This window comes from Aureobasidium melanogenum (genome assembly GCF_000721775.1).
Source record: "Aureobasidium melanogenum CBS 110374 unplaced genomic scaffold scaffold_1, whole genome shotgun sequence".
NCBI lineage: Eukaryota > Fungi > Ascomycota > Dothideomycetes > Dothideales > Saccotheciaceae > Aureobasidium > Aureobasidium melanogenum.
The window spans coordinates 1,192,852-1,211,262 of NW_024470053.1; the positions used below are offsets into that span (position 1 = coordinate 1,192,852).

An 18,411-nucleotide genomic window follows, 5' to 3' on the forward strand; every position below is an offset into this window, starting at 1 on the left:
TGTGTCTACAGAGGCTAGTCTAGGGGTCCATCATGCTGTAGATGTGGTGTTACCCACGACGAGACCCTGAGCGTTTGCTTGGCTAGCCCACGCATCTCTCAAAGCCCAAACAGCCACACTCACGCCAGCACCCTGAGGAATACCCTTAGCTCCGATTCTCAAAGTGTCAAGCGGGTGTTCAGGGAAGAAGGTCATGGTGCCACTCTGCTCGCCTCCATTGACAAACAACTCTAGGATGGTACGATCAAGGACACCGCTGACTGTCCAGGTCCCATTCTGGCTACCACTATAGATGCCTTCTGAGGAGAACTTGTCGGTGAAGTAAGGGTTTTCAGCACCCCAATTTGTGTTTCTGCGTGACAGCCAAGTGGTGCCACCAGGGATTGTGCCACCCTGGATGTTCTCACCACTAACAGATGAAGTGAAGGTGAAGTTCAAAGATCCAGCCAAAGTATCAGGAGTCAGACCAGTGATGTTGGCTTCAAAGTAGAGTGCACCAGAAGGCACATTAGAGTAGTCGAGCAAGATACTGTTATTACCCAATGATGAGTTGGAAGCAAGAACCTGCGAGAACTGCGAGCTGATGTTGAACGGCGAGCTGACAAGATCCCAACCAATGTTAGGCAGCTGCTTCAGATAGTTCTCACGGAAGACCGTCATGGAGCTTCGCCAACCCTCATTTGCAGTTGGTACATTGTTGGTGTATTGCCAGTTGCTAGCCCAATCCATGCTGAGACGCTTCTCAGTGCCAAAAATACCAGAGAAAAATTGACCGGCGTAGTTGTCCTTGGCAAAATCGGCAATGCGAGCGACAGGGTCGACAGCCTCGAAGTGTGTACCGTTGAACGATCCGGGGAAATACTGAGAGATAGAGCCTCCGAGAGGAGCGCCAGGGTTGATGGAAATGAACATGAGCCACATCGTCTCGTCTGAGCCCTCTACAGGCATCTCAACCAGGTTAGGACACTCGTATTGAATGCCCAGAAGGCCATGGTGAGAGAAGTTGGAAGCGTGTTCCCACGACTTCAGGTCGGGTGAGGTGTATATACCGACAGTAAACTCAGTAGCGTAAACTGTGACCATTACCCAGCTTTGAGTTTCAGCATGCCAGAAGACCTATCAATCAGTCAGTCAGTCGGAGCATACAGTCTTGGTTGATGCTGCTAATCACCTTGGGATCACGGAATTGAGTCGAGCCAATGTCAATGACTGGGTTGCCCTCATAAGGCTCAAAAGAGTAACCGCCATCCTTAGAGAATGCGATGTTCTGGTTCTGAGACGTGCTGTTGGACAAAGTGTAGATGGCAACTACGCCGTTATCCTGACCAGGGAAGTAGCCACTGGTGTTGTTTACATCAACCACTGCCGATCCACTGAACACGAATGTCTCGTTGTTTGGAGGAAAGAGCGCAATGGGCTGATTTTCAAAGGTGTAACCATCGGTCGTAGTTGCATGGCCCCAATGCTGGTTGCCTGCTACATCAGCTGTTGGATTATCTGTGAGTGTGTTAGCGGTGGCCCGATTATCATGTCGAGGAGAGTTAGGTAACAAACATTGATAGTAGACGTGGTAAAGACCATCGGCGTCCACAAAGAGACCATTGGGATCATTCTAAGCAGTCATTAGATAACTTCTTTCTGACTCTTTGAGTACGTACCATGAAGCCTTTTGGAGGTGAGAAATGCACCTGTGGTCTGAGAGCACCTCCATAGTCACCAACAACAGGCGTCCCTGTTGGCACATTCGACGAGGATGTGGTGGAAGCATCCTGTGCAAACACAGAGCCCAAATAAAGCAAGTAAGACAAGACAGACGAAGTTCGAGGCATTGTGATGATTGTGTTCCTACCTCTTCCCACGGCGATCTGCTCGTTATTTATATTGACATCTTGTAGATCCTACCATGCTGTGCCCGCACTGCCTCGTGCCTCACATATCCTGGATACGGGCCGTACAGTCGGTCATTGCTTGTGGAGCGGTTAAAGTGATCACACGATATTTGCCATGATTCCCATGGACGATGCCGCAAGATGCCAATGCAAGAGAAGGGCCGACTTTGCTTACTGAGACCTTTCGAAAACAGCGTCCGCCAGGATTCATCGGTGACGGCAGTGGAGTTCAGAGTGGGGTCTCCAGCCGGGAAAGTCGGGGCTTGGGGGAAAATGCGGATGCTTGCCTTCTTGGCTTGCTCTATCGGACCGAGGACACGATCTTGTTTATAATTTAAGAGGTAAAGTTCATTAGGGCATGCTGAAACCTCTGCAGAATGTCGGCAATAGCAATAAGAGAACTGTAGGCCGCGGCACGGAATGCTCCTCAGGCCATCCATGCCTGATATAGTCCCACTCACATGTTATTATCACCTTAATCCCGAATCGCTGAAGCACAGGCAGAGGTTAGACAAGGTTGAATTGAATGAATTGCGGGCTGTTGCTAGCCCGGATATTTTGAAAGCATATATACATCTGTTTGACTTTTTTACACATTAAACAAATTTTCGTTACACAAGCAGAAGCCTTAGATCAGCTCTGACTTAGTTGCCGGTCCACCAGGTGCGGTTGTTGGTCTGTTCGACAGTGTCCCAAACAAGCTCGCTAGAAGAGTTCAAAGGTCTCTCGGGCCAGACATTGTACAAGGTTGACCACATGTCAATGCCCTCGAAAGTGGCAGAGGAACCGCTGGGAACGTAGACACTGACACCGGTGCTGCTCTCCATGCTGGGGTAGATTCTGGTTGTAAGGGCGAAACGCTCATTGAGGTAGATCTCAACCAGAGAGCCATCGACAAAGATGTCCCAAGACAGAGCCTCCTGAGTGGCGTTACCATATTCGCCCTGGGTGGTGTAAGGGTGGAAGTAGCCAATAACAGAAGAGTTGGCAAAGCCATCGAGAAGAGACGAGTGGCTACGGTCAACGACAACAGTGTTGTTGGCAGGCTGGTAGTAGATAGTAGTGTACTCGCGACCGTCAGGGCTGCAGCCAATTCTGAAACCGGCAGGACCAGTGGCGCTGGTAATGACAGCGCTAAGTTCCATGTGGGCACTGCCATTTGCAACAAGAGTCTGGCTACCGTTGTAAGTGCGACCAGGCCACGAGTGCTGAGTAGAGCCATTGCGGAGACCGACGACAACATCGTCAAGAGGTCTGACACCAAGAGTCTGAGCTGTGAAGCTACCATCGAGGTTTTGAGTGAGGTAAGAGCTGCCCATCTCAGTGACAACACCATCCATGTTCACTACGTTCTTGACGGTGTGGACAAAAAGTTCACGAGGGAGAGACAAGGCGCCCTGGAAACCTTGCTGCTTAGCAGAGAAGAGACCACCGTCACCAGTGATGTCTTCGGGTGCCCATCCGTACTGAACGCGACGGTCATTCTTGGTGTCGTTGAAGCTGGAGAGAGCATAGAGGAGACCCCAATCGCCAGCACCGCCAGAAATAGGAGTGAACTCAGCAGATCCGTTGGCGCGGCGAGTGACGTGACCCTCGTTCCAGAGAGCCCAGTGGGCAGACTCATGGAAAGAGACGTTGCCACCTTCAGATCCCATGTTGACAAAGTAGTGCAGGTGACCATCCTCATCAGGGAGAGTGAAGAAGCCAGAGACTTCGAAGTTGTAGCCGTACGAGCCAGTGGAGAGCACTGGGCCGAGAGAGCTGTTGTCGGCAGGCTCGAAGAGGGAACCGAGGAAAGTCCACTTGGTCAGGTCTGATGCAGGTGCGGCCCACAGAGGCATGCGGGGACCAACGCCCTTGATGCCGCTTCCGAACACGGCGTAGTAAGAAGGCTCACGACCAAGAAGGGCATCAAGAGCGGGCAGAGGCTCGAAGAATGGGTCACGGAAACCAGTAATGTTCCAGTGGCCAGGAGGGCCCTCGATGACAGGGTTGTTCTCGTACTGCTGCCATGTCTTACCGCCATCGTGAGACATTGCCAGACTCTGGCTCTCGGTTCCATTCTGGTAAGGAATGCTCCAACTTGTGGGAAGCTTGGAAACCGAGGTGTAGAAGAGGAGCAAAGTTCCGTCAACACCACCGGTCAAGTTGACGGGCTGACCAGTACCAGAGAAGATACCAAGGCCGTTGTAGCTGCCGTTGCCAGAAGGTCCCATGGCCAGAGCATCTCTGCCCTGCCAGCCACCAACATCGGTCCAAGAGATCATGTCCTTGGAGGTGGCATGACCCCAGGAGATGTTACCCCAGTTGATGTGCAAAGGGTGCCACTGATAGAAGGCATGGTACAGGTCCTCTGTGGGATCGTACATGAGACCGCAAGGATCGTTCATCCAACCTGCGGGAGCGATGAAATGGTTCTGAGGACGCCATCTGGTGAAGAGAGAGTTGTTTCCCATCGACTCGATCATGGATGTAGTCAATGTTTGGGCGAGGGCAGTTGCGCCCATCAGGCTGCCAAGAGCGAGAGAGCCCTTCATTGTGGCGTGATAAAGAGATGAATAGAAGGATGAAAGGGAGATAAAGGCTTGCTTGATGAGAGAGAGATTGTGAGGCGATCCCTCGAGGTTTATATGTCTCCAGGTCTCATGGAGATCTGGGGCAGGAATGGGGAAAGAAAGCAAGAAAGCAAAGAATTGAGTTGCTCCAGAACAGATTCTAGGCGTTCTGGCAAGGATATGACGCCGATCGCGAAGACATCAAGCCACCAAAAGCGTCGGACCGACAAAGATGCTCGTCTGCCACGTCTGGGGCCCCACACCGGTAAAGCTATCGGCGCTATGGTCCCAGAGCAAGCATGCGGTTTTCTGTCAGACGATATGATGCGTGTGCTTGAGCAGCGGTCAGTACATGCGAGAGAGTCGAGTATTCTGTACGAAGCACTTGGAAGTACGAGAGTCTTTCGAATATAAGAGCCTCACGGCGATGCACAACCTAGTCTGCAATGAGCTCGGGTTGTAGTGCCAGAGGTTGGAGGGTTATGCAAAAGAAAATTCATTATTAGTAAGTCAGGCGGTGGTGCTGTCAACGCCAAAGCTTCTTGAATGAATATCGCGCAGCAATGGCCTACCAAGAAGGACGGGATAGCCGACGCGTGGTATACGAGTAGAGAAACAGGCGCGGCGCTTGGACATGCTACGATGAAGACGTGATGGATGTAGCTCATTTGATGGTGATAGAGTTCGAGGCTTGGAAGCGGGTTGCGGGACGAGATGTTTGCAGATATTGGAGCCCCGCATAGAGAACAAAACATCAATCTTGTGCTGGCAGTTTACTCACCACCGGTGTTTGCAGAGATGACCGCGGGCGGACCATAGTGTTCGCGCTGCAGCGGATCTGAGATACCATGTTATCTTGGATAATGACTGCCGAGATTGTGAGATAGCGGGAGGGAAAAGACGGGCGGCAGTTGTCAATGGTGTCAAAACGAAGTATCATGTGCCCTGCTTCCCGAAAGAAGAGGCTGGTTTGCCGTGAGCGGACGATTCAAAAATGCAATGCCATGTCTGAGAGTCGGGCCGAGAAATGCGGAAGGCGCGTGCGGCGTGCCTGCCATTGTGGGACTCTGGAGAAGTGTGCGCACAGACACATCGGACCTGTGACGATGTTCGGCATCGGATGTTGGCCTCGTTTCGCTCCGGCTGCTACGTTTACGTGTTCGCATGTGCATGTCCAAACCTCGCAACGACAAGACACAATGAGGCTCGCTGCCTATGCTGGAACGTCTGCGCTGGTGGCAGCCGGTGCTCTACTGAAGGCTTTCCACCAGCGGCCCAATTTCTATTCGGCCACCGTCTACCTGTCGCAGAGCAATGCCTGTGTCCTTGTGAGCTGCTGCTTCTGCTATGCCCTCTAGACGCCGCTAACTCCGTCACCACCTAGATCCTCACCAACCTCGCTCTGGTCACCGCCTGCAGCTTCATCTACGGTCTTCAACGTCTCTTCTATGGCCCCCTTCGTCCTATTGAAATCGAGCATCTCTCCGAAAAGGCCTGGTATGCCGTCCTCGACACTCTCTTGGCTATGCCCTCGCTGAGGGACGAGGTTGGAGGATGGATGCTCGCCGTCTTTGTTCTTCTGCTGGCGGGTAAGGTCTGGAGCTGGATTGGTGAAGGCCGCGTCGATATTCTCGAACAACAACCTCCACAAAACCCACGTCTCTTCCATGCACGACTTGCCTCGTCGCTACTCGTATCCACCGCATTCAGCGCCGCCATGCTGAGATACTGTATCGCTACTGTCAAAGACGACCCCCGCCCTGGCATGATGGTCATCTTCACCTTTGAATTCGCCATTCTTTTGATCTTCTCCTTATTCACCCTCCTACGTTATGTGCTGGCTTTGACAGAAGCACGTGTGCTGAAGCTACAAACAAAAGCCAAGATGGACGAGAGGCGAGCAGAGATTCGAGCAGAAAGAGAACGTTTGGAGCGGCAGCGTGAGGAGTCGACCGATCCCCAGAGTCTACCTCCTCTGCCCAGCGAAGAAGATGTGGATGAGAACGAGATTGATGTCCCAGGTTGGGAAGAAAAGCGTCGGTGGTTGTTTGGCCTCGAGCTTGCCACAGGTCAGTCATTTTGTTCCAGTCTGAGCCATCTAGACTAACCATACGCAGACTTCATCAAGCTCATCGTCTACACTGTCTTTTTCGGCATCTCATTGACCTTCATGGGACTGCCCATGCATATTATTCGCGACGTCTATCTGACTTTTGCATCCTTCGTCAAGCGTGTCCAGGACTACAACAACTATCGCAAGGCCACTCAAAACATGAACAGCCGATACCCTGATGCCACCAGCGAAGAGCTAACCAACGACAACACTTGCATTGTGTGCAGAGAGGTCATGGTGCCTTGGGGCCAACCCGATGCTGCAGGACAGGCCCGCAGACCCAGTCTCATCAATGAGGGTATGCGTGCAAAGAAGTTGCCATGCGGTCACATTCTGCATCTACGCTGCCTTAAGGCATGGCTCGAGCGACAGCAGGCCTGTCCAACCTGCCGCCGCCCTGTTATTCCCACTGGCACCTCTTCTACTGATCGCGCAGGAGTTGGAAACCAAAACGCAAACGGTGATGCTAATAGAGGCGCGCAGCAAGGAGCCAACGCTCCAGCCGGTGCTCCTAACGCAGGCAATGGCAATGCGAATCGTCCAGCTCAGCCGAGACTGCGTATGCTCAATCTTGGTCCAATCCGCATCGGTGTCTATAACGGACCTGCCAATCGTGTACAAGATGCTCTGAACCAAAGACGCGCCCAGAACAACGGTAATGCTACTGAAACAGCAACACCAACAGTGACTCCAGGATTTGGAACAATGGCTGGATCAAGATCGACGGACACTCAATTGCAGCTTCTTCAGATTGAAGAGCGCCTAATTCAAGAAACTCGTCGCTTACAGATCGAGCAAGCCCAACTTGCGACGGTTCGTGCTTTGGAAGCAGAGTTAGCAAGACTTCGCGCTTACTACAGCAATAACCAAGCTGGAAGTGGTGGCGCTGGTCCTTCGGTTGGTGCAAGGTCGGCCACACCGAGTCCCTTCCCAGCTCCTACCAACATGACGCTACCCGGCGCTGGCTTTGCGCCACCACAAGTGTTCCAACCTGGTCCGGGGCAAGCACCAATGACGCAGGGCCATGAAGGATTACCGGCTGGTCTTGTGTTGCCTGAAGGCTGGACACTTACGCCTCTCAACAGAGTCGAAGGCACCTCGCAATCTCCAGTGCCCACACCTACCATCGCAGTCCCAGCGACTGAGGCTCCAGCTTCACGGGAGCAAACAGAGGAACCCACGACTTCAGACGTGGGGGAAAGTAACGCCGCCAACCAAACTACTGAGCAGGGTCACAGCACCCAGGAAGAAGCACCTGAGGTAGAGTCCTCTGGTCACAACGAGAGCCTCTCCTCATTGTTTCCTCCACAGGCTCCCTCCTCACCGACTCAGTCCGAACAGCCTGAGCCTCTGAGTGTAAGTGATCAAGTCAACTTGGATAGAGAGGTCCCTGTCGAGCATCCCGTGGAGGTCCCGTCGGATATGCCGGTACAGCCGAGCTCTAGCTTGCCAACAACTCAACCCAATGGATGGGGAGAAAGCTCGAGCTGGAACTTTGACAACGTCGACAATGTTGAAGCTGAAAACAGTAGTCAGCAAACAGAGCCCGAGGAGCAGCCCAAAGCAGTCGACAAGGGCAAAGGCAGAGCAGTCACTGTGGAGGATGTGGAGGATTCGGAGCAGTAGAGGGAGATTTTCATTGTTTGTATCAATCACGACCATGGCATCATAACAAAGGCATAGGGCGGGCATAGCGAGGCGTTTTATTCTTGGAAGCCGTATCAAGGCTTAATATTCCACTCAGAGCCGACACGAACGGCGCAATTCTACACTCGTTGAACAGAGATTGGCTTCTACCATCTTCACAGAACCTTGACTTTTGTGACTTGTTGGCAGAAGTGCTATATTCCGGAACTCCGTGCACCTAGCCGAAGCCTTGCAGAACGAGAATACGGGCTATTCTTGCCCTGACAACTCCAGAGAATTCAGCACCATGTTGAAGACGAATCGCTACAGTCGTTACAGATGCCCCAATGCAAGAATATCCAGGGAAGCACAATACAGCAGTGCAAATGGTGATATAATACAGTGGTATACAAGAATCAAAAGAGAAAAAGGCGGTCCACTGGGTGCTTAGAAGTTGCGGGCCTTGAGGAAAGCCTCTATCCGTGGCTTGTGCCAGCCCTTGATCATGACATGGTTCGTGAGTCTGTTGATGACACACTCAGCCTCGGGAAGACCGAGTTCGAACTGGAGAGCGTCGCGGAGAGCATCAATGTTTCCGTCAATCTTCTTGATGCGGGTCAATCGCATGTTGCCGCCGCGTTTCCTCAAGGTGTAGATGGGCAGTTCGTTGGAAGGTGTCCTGGTGACAAAGTATGGGAGGTTGGGAGCGATTTCTGACTCTGGCAGGGCAGGTGCCTCGGCGACAGGGATGTCGTTTTGAGGTTGGCGGTCGGGGTAGTTGCGGACCTTTGTTGGTTGCGAGGTGCGGTGTGAGGCATGTGATACAAGGGGTCGCGGGATAGACTTGAGCGAAGTGGGAGGGTATGAGGGAGAAGCGATGCGCGAGGCGACGAGGTTGGGATCCACTGAGGGAGGAGTGTAGACAGCTAGAAAGCATTTAGCACATGCCAGAGTGTGAGAGGTTTGCAAGATGGATACCTGATCGGATTGTGCATGTCGAGAAGCGCAGACATTGGCGCATGGCGACTGGGCGCGGGACCGCCATAAGGCGTACTGAAGGCATGGCCGGCTGCAAGAAAGACATGACTGTGGTCGAATGTGATGTATTGACGTGCAGCAGCGGGCAACTTTTCTGTTGCAAGTCGCTGGTCGACACTGGCTTTTGCCAAGAGTTTGCGGAGAATCGGCGCTTCTCGTGCAACGAGAAATTCGCCAAAGTGGCAGCGACGACAAGCCAGCGACCAGCAGCGCCAGTCACCGCCCCGTCGTCCATCCATATCGCCTCGCGCAAATACAACCATGGCCGCTACCGCCGACGCTGCTAAGCAGCAGTCTATCCTGCCCACCTTGATCCCTTACCTCGACCGCCATCTCGTCTTCCCTCTGCTGCAATTCCTTGAGGACCAGGAAGATGTCGACGAGCCCTCGCTCGAGCACACCAAGCTCAAGTTTGAGCTGCTCAAGCACACCAACATGACCGATTTCGTCGGCGACCTGTTCGCCAAGATCAACAACCTGGACGAGCGCCCCGAGGAGTACGTTCAAAAGCGCGACGAGGTTCTCAAGAAGCGCGAGCAGTTGCAGGATGAGTGCTCTAAGATCCAGGACCTGCTGGCCGATACCGAAGTTGTCAACAACCTGCGTTCCGACAAGGTCCAGAACTTGAACTACCTCAAGGAGAACCACGGCGTCACTGTCGAGATGGTCGACGCTTTGTACGAGTTTGGCCAGTTCCAGTACAGCTGCGGTGACTACAACAGCGCCTCTGAGCTGCTTTACCAGTTCCGTATTCTTGTACGCCACGATTCTGCCTCCGCATACAACGCTAGCCACCAACTAACTCACTTTCTAGAGCACCGACAACGACAAGGTCTCGGCCGCAACATGGGGTAAACTCGCCTCGGACATTCTTACCACCAACTGGGAATCCGCTATGGAGGAGGTGCAAAAGGTCCGCGAGAACATCGACACACGCCTGTTCAGCAACCCCCTGGCCCAACTCGAGCACCGCACCTGGTTGATCCACTGGTCGCTCTTCCCCTTCTTCAACTACGAGCCCGCACGCGACCAGCTCACCGACCTCTTCTTCTCTCCCACATACATCAACACCATCCAGACCGCCTGCCCCTGGATCCTTCGTTACCTCGCCGCTGCTGTCATCACCAACCGCAACCGTCCCGCTGGCAAGAACGGCCAGAACTCGTACCAGAAGCAACTCAAGGACTTGATCCGCATTGTCAGACAAGAAACCTACGAGTACACCGACCCCGTCTGCGAGTTTGTCAAGGCTCTCTACGTCGACTTTGACTTCGAAGAGGCTCAGAAGAAGCTCGGCGAGGCCGACGAGATCCTGCGCAGCGACTTCTTCCTTGTCGCTACCAGCGAAGCATTCAAGGATGCCGCCAGACACCTCATCTCAGAGTCATACTGCAAGATCCATCAAAGAATAGATATCAAGTACGCGCATTCTAAAAAACACCTCTCTGCAATGAGCCTTTTTACTGACATTGTTTTTCTTAGGGACCTTTCCAAGCGTCTTGGTCTGTCCGAGGACGAGGGTGAGAAGTGGATCGTCAACCTGATCCGTGACACTCGCGTCGACGCAAAGATCGACTACAAGGAGGGCACCGTTGTCATGAACCACCCACCACAGTCAGTGTACCAGCAGGTCATTGAGAGAACCAAGGGCGGTTTCTTCCGCACCCAGGTTCTCAGCGCTGCTGTTGCCAGGTAAACCGAGAAGTAATGAAAAGATAAAAACCAGCAGCAGAAACGGATCAAAAAAAGCAGCAAAAGTTTTTTCTAAATTCCTCTCTTTTCACGATACCTCGAAATCACCTTTTTCTTCTTCTACCATGGCATGAAAAGGGAAAAGGGGCCAGAAACATCTTTCGGGGCTGGGGGTGTCACAATACTCTTTTTGTGTTACGATCAAAGCTAGGCGTTTTTATTTTCTTTGGGAAAGAGGGATTGATCGAGTACGCAAGGAGGAGGAGAAGAGATGTTGAGAATCAAGAGCTTCGATACCTTAGGTGGGCTTCTTCTCTTGACTGATGTGTGTAGAGTTTGATGAATACACGGACATAGACCATCTACATTTCCCTCTACGATTTGCAGACTTATAATCCATTGTGTCTTGTATGCATCGATCGAAGCAGTATAAGCATGCGTATGATGGACGGGAAAGGCAAGACTATAGCGTTCTGTATTACATGGTCCGCCTATTGCATCAATCAAGTGTATCGAAATAGATATGCTCAGTGCTTACAATATGATCATCCTGCGAGATGATCGTTGAACTCAGACGACCAGAATGTGGCGCTAGAGATGTTTTGCGCCACAGCTAACGCCACGATCTTTTGAGAGCAACCACGCCTTCTTCGTCTCTAAATTCCACGACCGCCTTCAAGGCACCAACGTTGAAACAATTCAGAGACCGACTTTCACAAGACACGACGTTCACGCATTAGCTGGAATATCTCTACGAGTCTTTTGAAGCACCTAGGGATCTGGTGTACAACTGAGAAGGAGATCACACACGTCAAGCATCGCAAAAATGTCGGCATCATTGGCGCCCGAGTGTAATGAAGTCAAGGAGTGAGTTTTCTTTCTTGTCCTCAAACAGACAATTCAAGAAGAGGTTCTGGAGGTGGTGAAAAAGTAAACATCGTGGCTGACATGTTTGGAAATCAAACAGGCGTTACGACAGCTGCTTTTTGAAATGGTATAGCGAGAGTAAGTTTCCACGATATCTCGTTCTTTTTCTCATTTTGTTTTTCTTTCTTGTGCCTTGGCTTAGAAACGAAGGAACTGAATACTATCGTTTCGTGAGAGCTAAACACTGATCTGTGATAGAATACCTCCGTGGCACAGCAACAACAGACGAATGCGAACCTCTATTTGCAAAGTACAAACAATGTCTTGGTGTAAGTTTCCTTCTTGTCTATATCTGCAATCTCCAAAGATCGATATTGACACAAATTGTTCTTATAGCGTGCACTCAAGGAACGAGGCATTGACAAAATGCTCGACGAAGCAAGAGCAGATAACCGCGAGAATGATCTCGAGAACATGAAGCCTTCGAATTGAGAAGGGAGGCCTTGAGAAGTCGTTATACACTTCAAGACCCAGATCTTGTATTCTTACTTCTTTTCTTCTTTCTCTCATGACATGTAGCGTACAGTATGAAGCATCTCCGTTCTCTTTATGTGCTATAATCCGTAGGAGCCATGGGACAATCTGATGTCTTATTGTGTAGAAAGGTGTACGTAGGAAGATAACACATAGAATCATGAAGAAAAGCAGAAAAGCCACTAGAGAACACCGAAATAGAAACGCCAGTCCACCAACCTATCCCATCTTGTTCCCAACACCACCCTGGTCCCGGAAAACACCTACCCACCTAACCATTAATTTCAGTAGAGGAAGCAAAATTAGTCATTCTTCTTCTGTCCGGCAGCAGAATCCTTCTCGCCGTAGTTACCCCAAACCCATTTGCTCCAGCTACCGCTTCTGTCAGAGAGTCTGGGGCTGGGCTTGTTGCTTCCTGTAGGTACATGCTCGTAACCTAGATCCTCGAACTCGGTCTCGCTTCTACTTCTGTTCAGCAAGCCTTCAGCAGCGGGTTTCAAGTAGTCCTGAAGGTTTGGGCCAGGCCCGTCGTTGGTAGGATAGGGTGGGGTATGCTCGCGAGAGGCTTCATTGTCAAAGGCCTGGAGAAGAGTGCGTAGACGGTCCTTTTGCGTGGAGATGTAGGCACTGCGTTCTTCGCCTGACATGTGCGGAGGCACGAGGCTGCCGCTTGCACTAAGGTCTTCAGCTTGCGCATCACGAGAACGACTGGCACCGCCGGGTCCTGCAGCTTGAGCCACTACATTGCCGAGCATGGAGAACAAGTCGTTGGCACCAGGAGCAGATTGCGAAGCTCCGGGCCCGCTGTATCCTTCGGGACGAGCAGAAGGCATAACGAAGCGGTTGTATAGAGCTTGGCTGTAGCTGACCTGTCTGCTAGCGGGAGGAGTAGGACGACGAGGTTGCATACCGAGGAGGTTAACCTTGACCCACTCGATGCCCTGCTTGAGATATTGCAAGCCCGCTGCCTTTGCTTTTTCATGGCTGTTTGTGATGAAGCGGTCGATTTCGCGCTCGTGTTCGTAAAGGAAGGGATGGATGTAGTTTTGGTAGACAAAGACGCTACCTTGCTGGCCAGGCAGCACGAGGTAGAGGTGAGCGCCGAGACGAATCCAGGAGTAGAAGGGGACCCAGCTGAGGATGGGGTAGAGGAAAGATTCAGCAGCGAGGGCGAGTGAGAGGGTGGTCCAGTACATGAGCCATGGTGCTAGCTGGGCCGGGTCCGAGCTGCGCAGCGCCTTGTACGATGCGAAGATGGGGAAGAGGATCGACGTCACCGAGCTGTGAGAGTGATGTTAGTGATAACCTATGGAGCAAGAGGCTGTTTATCTCGTACGTGAGTATGTCAGCTACGAAACCGAACATGGTGAAGAGGTGGTGGTTGACTTGTCGCTGCGAAGCTTAGGTGATGTATGAATAGAAATAAGGAAAGGACTGGTCAGAGGATACGTTGACAGATAACTCAGGCCAGCTGAGACACGACTAGTTGTCAGGATCGTTTGCTTTTCACGGCCACGTTGAGTGAAGTGACTAGGCACCAAGTTCGGATTCAGCCCAAGAGTCTGCGTCTGAAGTCCGTATGTAACCTCTGACGATGCCTCCGAGACCCGCTCAAACGGCATGTCGACTTGCGGCGGGGTAAATCAATCTAGTCCGTTATCTCTTATCGACTCTCGCTCTTGGCACCCGCCCTTCCGCATCCCATCTCAGAACCTCATATACCAAACAGCCTCTATGCACTGCTTCACAGCACTCAGAATGTGAAGCCTCGCATGTGAGATACATTCATCCTGATACAGTTGATTGTCACATATTATCCTGTGAGCGACTTCAATCTCTGCAGACCGTGGACGAGCTTGACCGGAAGGTATCCATGTCACTCGGTCTTTCTTATGTGTCATGCGTCCTCAGAAACATGTTACGCTCGAAAAACAGCCTGACCAAGCACAAAATCATAGTCAATCCGAAAATGCTGCACATGTGATAGCTGGATAGCTTTACCTGGCCACTGGTAAAGTGACGGTCAAGGACGAAGGGCGGGAGATTGGTGTGGCTGTGCAAGCAGAACAGCCAAAGCGTCACCGGCATCCGGAACCAAAACATTTGATGGTGACGGTTGCGATCAGTTATGACGAAGCAAAATGAGAAGTCATCTCTTTTGCCCATCTATACACATGTAGCCTTATACACCATCTTACCTACAGCCAGTACTCGTATCCTCACAAACATAAACAAAGCCATGGGCCTGACAATTGCATCATCATAAGTCGATGGTCAGGTGCACACTTTGTATAGGTCCATCACAAAAACAAAGACTAGAGGCTTCTTCAACTGCTGTCGGATCTTGCGGATCGTGACACAGCGAGAATGTTGCTTGTCCACCAAGCCGGCAGCGTCAAGGTGGGCGAAGTCGTGCGGTATGTCATGCGACCTTGATGTTCGACGCGTCGACGTGCAGCTTTCTGACTACTCTGTAGATTCACCTTGACCTACACGCCTAGCAACGATCGTATCCTGCCCAGCCCTTCGCATCTGCATCTGAAGATCAAGAACACTTCGGCTATCCCTCTGCGTGCCGCCTACCTCCACGGCCCCTACACCCTACACGTTGCCGCATATCCCGCCTCGTTCAACCCCAATCACAAGGTCGAGGATCCGCAAAAGGAGGGCGTGCCGGACTTTGAGCCACTGCTCAAAGCAGGTTCGAGCTGGTCCACCAAGCTGACCGTTCCCGAGAACATCCGAGAGACGGGCAACACTTTCGCGTCCGGCCACCAGAACCGCGTTTCGCAAGATGCCCACAGAGACGACAAGAAGGGTCCGCCAAGTGTCACATGGATAATCGAGATTGCCTCGCAGATCTTGTTTTCCAACACGGCCGCTGTTCATTTCGAGCTCTTGGTCGGTCGGGATGAACGAAGCTTAGACCTTGGATTTGCAGCCGTCGCTGGCCACGGTCATGGCACTCCTGGACAAGTACACGACCACCAGAAGGACAAACGTAGAGACAATGTTGGCCAACAAAAAGGTCTTTACTCGCGTGCTGTCAAACTCGTAGTCGAGGACACTCAAGCGCTCTGGGACAAGCCTGCTCTACCTTCCAACGATGTTCGCAAAGACACTCGATCATCAAAAGAGTCGGTTCGTAAGTCAAAAGAAACGAAGACCAGCCCCGAAGAGGCCAAAGAGAACACTCCCAAAAAGAAGAAGAAGAAAATTCATCTGGTTGTTCTCACCCATGGTCTCCATAGCAACATCGGTGCCGACATGCTTTACATGAAAGAGAGTATAGATGCGACTGTCAGGCAAGCAAGGATCGATGCAAGAAACAGGAGGGCTGCCTACAAAAAATCACAAAATAAATCTGCCTCTTCAACAGACCAGCCAGACCCGTCAACTGACGACAAGCCCAACGAGGAAGCCACAACTGCACCTCTGACAGGAGGCCAAGAAGATCTCGATGACGATGGCGATGACGACGAAGAACAAGTCATTGTGCGTGGCTTCAGCGGCAATGCTGTCAAGACCGAGAAAGGCATTCAGTATCTTGGAAAGCGACTTGCCAAATTTGTGCTGAATTTTACTTATCCGGATCAACCATTTCAACCAGTCAAAAAGTCCATGACAAGATCCTTCACCGATCAGTTCAAATCTCAGGCCACTAAGAACGCACGAGATGGCGAACCTGCGCATCATGGAAGTAGCATCCACCACGACGACAGCAATACCGAAGATCTTCCTTACACCTTTACTAGCATCAGCTTCATTGGGCATAGTCTTGGAGGTTTGATACAAACATATGCTGTTGCTTACATCCAGAAGCATGCGCCGCATTTCTTTGAACAAATTCACCCTATCAATTTCGTTTGTATGGCTTCTCCCATGCTTGGATTGAGTAATGAGAACCCCATGTATGTAAAATTCGCCTTGGATTTTGGTCTTGTTGGACGTACTGGACAAGATCTCGGTCTGACGTGGCGCGCTCCTAATATTGCAAAGTCTGGCTGGAACGCTATGATGGGAGGGTTTGGAGCCGGCTCGAAACAGGAGCATCAGGAAGACCCAGGAGCAAAGCCTCTCTTGCGTATTCTGCCTACCGGTCCTGCTCATACAGTCTTACGCATGTTCCGCAACAGAACTGTGTATTCAAACGTCGTCAATGATGGTATCGTACCGCTGCGGACTAGTTGTCTGTTGTTCCTCGATTGGGGTGGTCTTGGTAAGGTTGACAAGGCACGTCGCGAGAACGGTCTGATAGGTACATTGGCTGAGTTTGGATGGGCTGAGCTTACCGGCGCCAATGCATTGCCCAAAGCGCTCAAAAACAATGGTGTAGGAAGCGGCATTGGGACCGAAGATGAAGGGTCTGGTGCTGATACACCAACTGGAAAACAAGGCGACGATGTTCCTCAGCCGCATACAGAAGCGACGGCAGATGACAATCGAAACTCCACAACATCTGCTACAGAACCCGCAGCAGGGCAATTCTTGAGACCTCACGATCGTGGAAGTGCAGACACTTCGACGCACGCAGCAAACCAAAGTGGCGGACTTCTCAATGGATTCTTCAACTTTTTCCGTCCTGCGCCCTCACCCGAACGCCCATCCTCGAAAACTATAAAGGCAGTGCGCCGTGGCCAGACTGTCGATGTCAGAGCCCACGATGAAACCGATGACGCCACCCTGGATGAAGGACCTCAACGAAGAGCTCGCCGAAACAGTAGAGGTACAACAGACAACCCGACAATGAGGCCAAGTAAGCGTCCAGTGGCAACACGCGGCGGATCTATGAATTCCAATCCCGATACACAAGCACCTCCAAGTACATCCATCTTTGAGGCGGCTAGCGATATTCTTCATCCCCCTATCCCATCGACAACTTGGCTCATTGACCCAGCGTCTCGGGAGCGCACCATATTCCACGACAGAATTTACCACCCCGAGGATATCCCACAGCCACCGGTGAAGCGTCCCAGTAGACTTTCACGCTCATTCTCTTCGGACTCTGCAACGATGAGATCATCGCAATCTCGTGATGACACGGCTTCGGTTGATCTTGGAAACATGAAGGTCGAGGAGAAGATCGCTCGAGCATACCATAAGGATTTGTCCTGGCGCAAGGTCTTGGTGCGTCTTGAGCCTGATGCACACAACAACATGATCGTGCGAAGAATGTTTGCAAATGCTTATGGTTGGCCTGTGGTCAAACATCTTTGTGATACGCATTTCGGAGACACTTTCACCGCTACTACAAGAGACGAAGATGAGCCAGCTGTCGACCGTGCCAAAGATTACTCAAAGGCTGATCATGGAGCTGGTGAAGAAGTTCAAGGGCAGAATGAGCGAAAACCGCTCCAGAGACGTGCTTCAGATATGCGCGAAGCCCGAGACGAGCTGAAACCACTTCAAGAGAGTACCGACGGTGCCCTCAAGCACAAACTCAATCCACAGGGTTCTGCTGTATGGGATGATATCTATTTCGAGGGCAGCGACGATGAAGATGATGAGGACGAAGGATATGCAGCCAAGGTACAGAGGTTTCTACACCTGAATCAGAATGAAGGCGATGGAGCAACTTGGATAGGAGGTGGTGGTGTTCCAAAACAAAGCACCGACAAGACAACTCATCCTGCCAAGAAACGCCAGTCGACTGAGGTGCATCGTGGTCTGGGACCCACCAGAAGCCATGAGCCATATTCTCCTCGCGTCTCTACATCCTCAAATAATGGACCGGTGTTGTCATCTGACTCGGCCAGCGGGGAATTTACAGGCAAGGCGATGACCGAAGAACCGCCCAGTATGAGTGCTGGAGAGAGTATACTAAGTAATGCAAAGCGCAACAGTACGACTGGGGTGGGCTTGCAAAAGCCCATCAAGGAAGTTGTAGCCAAACCGAATGTTGACAATGAGACAGGTGTTGGTGAGGAAGTCGCTCGCAAGGCAAATATAGCATCGTAGGCAGATTCTTGGTTACGTAGTGCTTGGGTCGCTCCTGCTTCCTGATGCTCGTATCTAGATTGGTTCCCATGATGCATCTCTGCTGCCATTTTGACTCTGGTTTGTTGACCTATTCACCGCAATATCAAATATGCCACCT

At 51.6% G+C, this 18,411-nt stretch overlaps 8 protein-coding genes across 8 annotated transcripts; 4 read left to right on the forward strand and 4 right to left on the reverse strand.

Moving 5' to 3' along the window:
• Positions 1 to 30: 30 nt before the first annotated feature.
• M437DRAFT_80080 (uncharacterized protein) lies at positions 31 to 1,829 on the reverse strand (the record flags this gene model as incomplete). The annotated part of the gene is made up of 4 exons (XM_041027282.1): positions 31 to 1,116; positions 1,172 to 1,497; positions 1,555 to 1,612; positions 1,659 to 1,829. The coding sequence occupies 4 exons, from the start codon at positions 1,827 to 1,829 to the stop codon at positions 31 to 33; spliced, it is 1,641 nt and encodes a 546-aa protein (XP_040884456.1).
• A 704-nt stretch (positions 1,830 to 2,533) lies between these two features.
• Positions 2,534 to 4,426, reverse strand: M437DRAFT_37040 (glycosyl hydrolase-like proteins family 32 superfamily; the record flags this gene model as incomplete). Its single annotated transcript, XM_041019559.1, has 1 exon — positions 2,534 to 4,426. The coding sequence occupies one exon, from the start codon at positions 4,424 to 4,426 to the stop codon at positions 2,534 to 2,536; it is 1,893 nt and encodes a 630-aa protein (XP_040884457.1).
• A 1,217-nt stretch (positions 4,427 to 5,643) lies between these two features.
• M437DRAFT_36887 (uncharacterized protein) lies at positions 5,644 to 6,944 on the forward strand (the record flags this gene model as incomplete). The annotated part of the gene is made up of 3 exons (XM_041019527.1): positions 5,644 to 5,772; positions 5,829 to 6,513; positions 6,562 to 6,944. Coding segments are annotated over 3 exons (1,197 nt in total), but the record flags the coding sequence as incomplete, so codon positions are not given.
• A 1,686-nt stretch (positions 6,945 to 8,630) lies between these two features.
• On the reverse strand, positions 8,631 to 8,882 carry M437DRAFT_36772 (uncharacterized protein; the record flags this gene model as incomplete). The annotated part of the gene is made up of 1 exon (XM_041019505.1): positions 8,631 to 8,882. A coding segment is annotated over one exon (252 nt), but the record flags the coding sequence as incomplete, so codon positions are not given.
• A 600-nt stretch (positions 8,883 to 9,482) lies between these two features.
• On the forward strand, positions 9,483 to 10,917 carry M437DRAFT_61842 (eukaryotic translation initiation factor 3, subunit 6; the record flags this gene model as incomplete). The annotated part of the gene is made up of 2 exons (XM_041023989.1): positions 9,483 to 9,977; positions 10,036 to 10,917. The coding sequence occupies 2 exons, from the start codon at positions 9,483 to 9,485 to the stop codon at positions 10,915 to 10,917; spliced, it is 1,377 nt and encodes a 458-aa protein (XP_040884460.1).
• An 822-nt stretch (positions 10,918 to 11,739) lies between these two features.
• Positions 11,740 to 12,272, forward strand: M437DRAFT_80085 (uncharacterized protein; the record flags this gene model as incomplete). The annotated part of the gene is made up of 4 exons (XM_041027283.1): positions 11,740 to 11,780; positions 11,881 to 11,918; positions 12,039 to 12,109; positions 12,177 to 12,272. 4 exons carry the CDS (start codon positions 11,740 to 11,742, stop codon positions 12,270 to 12,272), a joined length of 246 nt encoding a protein of 81 aa, XP_040884461.1.
• A 344-nt stretch (positions 12,273 to 12,616) lies between these two features.
• Positions 12,617 to 13,679, reverse strand: M437DRAFT_80086 (uncharacterized protein; the record flags this gene model as incomplete). The annotated part of the gene is made up of 2 exons (XM_041027284.1): positions 12,617 to 13,595; positions 13,651 to 13,679. 2 exons carry the CDS (start codon positions 13,677 to 13,679, stop codon positions 12,617 to 12,619), a joined length of 1,008 nt encoding a protein of 335 aa, XP_040884462.1.
• A 1,116-nt stretch (positions 13,680 to 14,795) lies between these two features.
• M437DRAFT_37560 (DUF676-domain-containing protein) lies at positions 14,796 to 18,272 on the forward strand (the record flags this gene model as incomplete). Its single annotated transcript, XM_041019652.1, has 1 exon — positions 14,796 to 18,272. A coding segment is annotated over one exon (3,477 nt), but the record flags the coding sequence as incomplete, so codon positions are not given.
• Between the last annotated feature and the right edge of the window lie 139 nt (positions 18,273 to 18,411).